General features: G+C 32.6%; 1 protein-coding gene across 3 annotated transcripts in view; it reads right to left on the reverse strand.

Annotated features, from left to right (window-relative positions):
• Positions 1 to 298: 298 nt before the first annotated feature.
• ATF2 (activating transcription factor 2) overlaps positions 299 to 4,371 on the reverse strand; it is a 91,335-nt gene continuing 87,262 nt past the window's right edge. For 2 of the 3 annotated variants that reach the window (XR_005201792.1, XM_017538260.2), the window contains one exon: positions 796 to 2,869. Coding sequence is in view for 2 of the 3 variants with exons in the window: in XM_017538260.2 (XP_017393749.2) it covers positions 2,643 to 2,869 (227 nt within the window). In the remaining variant the exon portion in view is untranslated. Of the gene's footprint in view, positions 2,870 to 4,371 lie in introns of all 3 variants that reach the window. The other variant, XM_037741916.1, reaches the window with a different exon arrangement.

Consider the following 4,371-nt stretch of genomic DNA (forward strand, 5'->3'; position numbering starts at 1 on the left):
TTCAGATGTTTTGTCAGACCGTCACCAAGGGATGCCAAAGGCAGGTGGATCTGTGGCTAAAGTTCAGGGGTGTTGGGAATTACATATGAATTATATAATTCATTATATATGAATGGGATGCAAAGTGAGTGCAGATAGGAACAAGGCCTGAGTACCCTGCAGTAAAAGGAATGAATGAATTTGATCACAGAACTAGAAAGAATTCAGGTTCTTCTCACGTAATAAATGTCCTGAAAGAAAAAAAAATCATTATCAGGTGATGTTACTTCATTAAGGAAAGGTAAGAACAAGCAAATTATGAACATAATTTAAAGATAGAATTTATTCTCTGATGGTTTACTCATGCAAACTGCACATAAAAGAAAATAGTACAGTTTGTGTAACATTGCAAATATAAGGACTGAAAATGCTAGGTACAGAAGTAGTATGACATCCTGAAAGTCAAAATGGAATTTGTGTTTATACAACTAAGAATGATTTTTATTTGCTCAGTACAGATTGATTTACAATGAAAGTTTTGCTAACCTTGGTAAGCTTGTTAACCGTTTACATGACTTCTTACATCTATGTAGTTTTATTTTACAGTTGCAAGAATTCTGTTACCAAAGAATTTAACTTGCATAAGTAATAAGATGAAAGAAAAATGCACCGAAGGACTTAGAGTGAAAAATTGAGGCTTTTCCTAACCCATTCAAACTACAATAAAAAATAGCCTTCTTGCAGAATTCATATTTTGTGCCTTTGAGATAACTTTTTAGAAGTAATAATATCAAAATCATTTCAGAATGATTTGAAATTACTTTAAAATAATGAAATTAAAAATTAAAAACTTTAGAAGAATTGTCAAATAAAAATGCTCCCATTTTAATAAGCTAAACAACAAAATTCCCATTATCTTCATACTTAAAGTCCTGAAATGTCATTTATATAATTTGAATGTTTCCCAGTTTGGAACTTAGGCAGGTGAGTTATTTCCTTGAATTATCAAGGATATTCCATACAGACTTTTAAAATGTCAGTCTCATTAGGAGATGGCACTGAGACTTTAGCAAATAGTGTAGTATGGATGCAGGACAAACTACACAACTTATTATAAATGCATTACAGATATTTACATAATGGAATCCTGCTTGAATGCCAGAAGTTGCTACTGGGTAGGACTCATACTATTTTACAAAGTTTTCTTACGCACATCTACTACTTTTAAAATTTTATGTTTAACAATTTATTCTATTTTAAAATATGTACTGTATTTTGAACATAACTGCAGAATAAAAATAGATAATGGCACATTAGAAAACTAAGTATCCCACAGATGATTGGATAATGAGAAAAGTGTACCTACAATCATCTCATCAGAAACAAGCTACATCATGGAATGTTAGTTATCCAAGCCTGCACAATAATGACGTTTTAAACTGCAATCATCTATTGGCCAGCATCACACTGAAGGCATCGTTAAACATTCAAGCAAAGATTGCTGGCATAAACTATTGAAAGACACACATACACACCCACACACAGACACACACACTCTCTCTCCCTCATGCACACTTCCCACATTATAATTACATTGTTCTAAAGATAGATACTGAATTTTTTCCACGAGAAACATTATCAAAATTTGCTACTAAAAGATGACAGTGCTTTCACAAGAATTAAGTACAAGTTAGCTCGCAAGTACAAGACAATGGGGGTAAACAGTCTTAAATTTTCTAAGTAGTAATTGTAGGCTTTTCTGGCAACCATACCATACTTAATTATGCATAAACTTTGCAGTTTGTAACCTGAAATCTGTAAAAACAACAATAAAAAAAACCAAAAATGAGCTAATTTTAAAAATTATTAGATATTTGATAACCCTGTATCGTACATTATATAATTTCATATTTTTTAGCCTCAAAACATAAGTGTAAAATATTGAATTTAAGACTTGAAAAATAAAATCATTTTTGAAATGCTGAAAATTCTAAAATTTACTTAAAATCTTAAATAAAAAAGGAAAATGCATTATTATAAATGACCTTGATTTAGCTTAACAATGTGCATAAAAGCACTGTATGTCTTTACCATGTTTTCACTCACTTAAAAAAAAGTGTTCTTTAATGTTTTTCCTTTTGCATAATGTGCAAAATAAAAGGCAAAAAGATTAAAAGCAAATTTCTTTCTCTTGCCTAGTGCTTTATGACTCCGTTAACATTACAAAGTCAATAGGGACTATGCAGAACTTTGGTATAAATGATAATACTACCACCATCACAGTTGAGGGTTAAGGGGTGGTCAAAAGAAATGGAAGTGGGAAGAAAGATTCAGTAACACCCCCATTTATTAAAACACCAGCAAATTAAAAGTGAAATAAACCACAATGAATTATAATACAATTTATACACTGAGCACAGAAAAATTAATAAATCTAACAATATTTATATATATAAAAAAAAAGCAAAATCAGTCTTTTTCCAGAGACTAAAAACTTTTTCAGTCTGATCAACTGCTGCTACACCAACTTTAGAGCCAAATTTAATTTCAAGTAAAAAAAAATTTACAACCACAGATTTCGCATAAATGGAAACTGGTCTTTCCTTGATTTCCCTTTGAAGTCACTAATGAGTATCTAAAACTGTTGTACTGCAGGTTTTTAATCAACTTCCTGAGGGCTGTGACTGGGAGGAAGGAGCCATAACGATCTGTGAAAGAGCAGGCTCTGTACTCTGGTCCGCCATCTGGGTGAGGACTGAAGTGGCTACAGCTTCTGCCTTGGAGGTTGAACTGACTCCATTGGATGTGCTGACCGAACTATGCTGTATAGCTTCTGTATGTGGACTACTCGGCACTGAAATGTCTTCTGAACTATCATCTTTATCAGCAGCTGAGTGAAAAAAGAAAAATTATTCATTTTCTTAAAATCTGTAAGAATACACCGTTATGCTGAGGCAATATACAGAGTAAAAAGTCAGAAGGTATCTTACAAAACTGTTTAGACAAGTTGGTATTACAGGAATTGAGTAAAGGTCATGAATTAGGCAATTTTACCTGCAACAGGTCAAAAGAAGGCACAACCATGCATATGAAAACATCTGGGTGCCCACTGCCTTATGAAATATAGCTGAGGAAACATTTGCTAAATAGTGTTAAAGAAAGAAAATGAGGTAGAGTTTGGAAGACAGGCTCTCATAGATACAATCAAACATTAAGCATCACATTTAACAAACAGTGTGGTTGGCCTACATGTCATTCTTATTAAAAGATAAAAATTTATAACCACATGCATAAACAAAATGAATTCTTGCATACAAATTATATCTTCAAATTATTCCCTCTGCATTCTCCAGAACTATATTTATTCTGGCTGATTTTCTATCTATTGCAGCCATGGATGATTATAACACCTGATTCTAATGATGCATACATATGAGAATAGGCAATATTTAGAATCTAAATGCCACCAGCTGTTATAGTTGCATGAATAAATTGGGATTCAAGTAAAAATCCATAGAAAACTCTAAACACTGCAAATGAAAAGATATTCAGGAAAGGGCATTCTAAATATTTATGAAAATAAATCTGCAAAAGTTAGACCTGGACAAGTCTCTCACACCCTTACTTTAATAGAATAGAATCCAGTAATTTCATTTAGTGAAAATTTGATATAGATAACACACACAAATATTTGTAGTATATGTAAGTTATGAGGAATAGTGATAACATGAACACCTGTGAACCCAGCCCCCAACTTAAGAGAGAACACATTGCCATTAACACTTCTGCTTCCTGGAGGTTCCTGTCCTTGCCAAAGGTAATCACCATTCTGACATTTCTTTAACCATTCTCTTTTTCTTTGTAGTTTTACCACATAGGTATGTATCCCTAAGCAATATAGTTCAGCTTTGTTTATTTTTAAACATTTTAAAAACAGTATCACACTGGATGTATTCTTTTGTACCTTGCTTTTCACTGGGCATTAACACTTTTTTTATTCAGTGTTTAGAAGTGACAATAAGTAGGATTTTAAAATCAAATCTGAGAATGTATGTTGGCCTGCTTACTGATGGCATGGCCAGATGCCCATTCTGAAAGTCAATTAGTAAAAAACTGTGGACATCTTATGAAGTAGAACTCAACCTATGATTTACAGTGTAGAAGATGGAGGGAGGATAGCTGGTAGTGTCAACTTTAGCTAAAAAAATATTAATTTTGTGCATTGTCTAAAATATAGTTTTTATAGCATTTTGCAACATCTGCCTTCAAATCCATGCATTTTTGAAAAGTATTAAAACACATTAATGAGGTGGAACTCTGTGTTCTCTGTAACATGCTATCAATCAAAACCAGGTACCCCTGGATACCTGACCTCAAGATACAATGGGAAAA

Source organism: Cebus imitator, unplaced genomic scaffold (genome assembly GCF_001604975.1).
Source record: "Cebus imitator isolate Cc_AM_T3 unplaced genomic scaffold, Cebus_imitator-1.0 Scaffold110, whole genome shotgun sequence".
Taxonomy (NCBI): Eukaryota; Metazoa; Chordata; class Mammalia; order Primates; family Cebidae; genus Cebus; species Cebus imitator.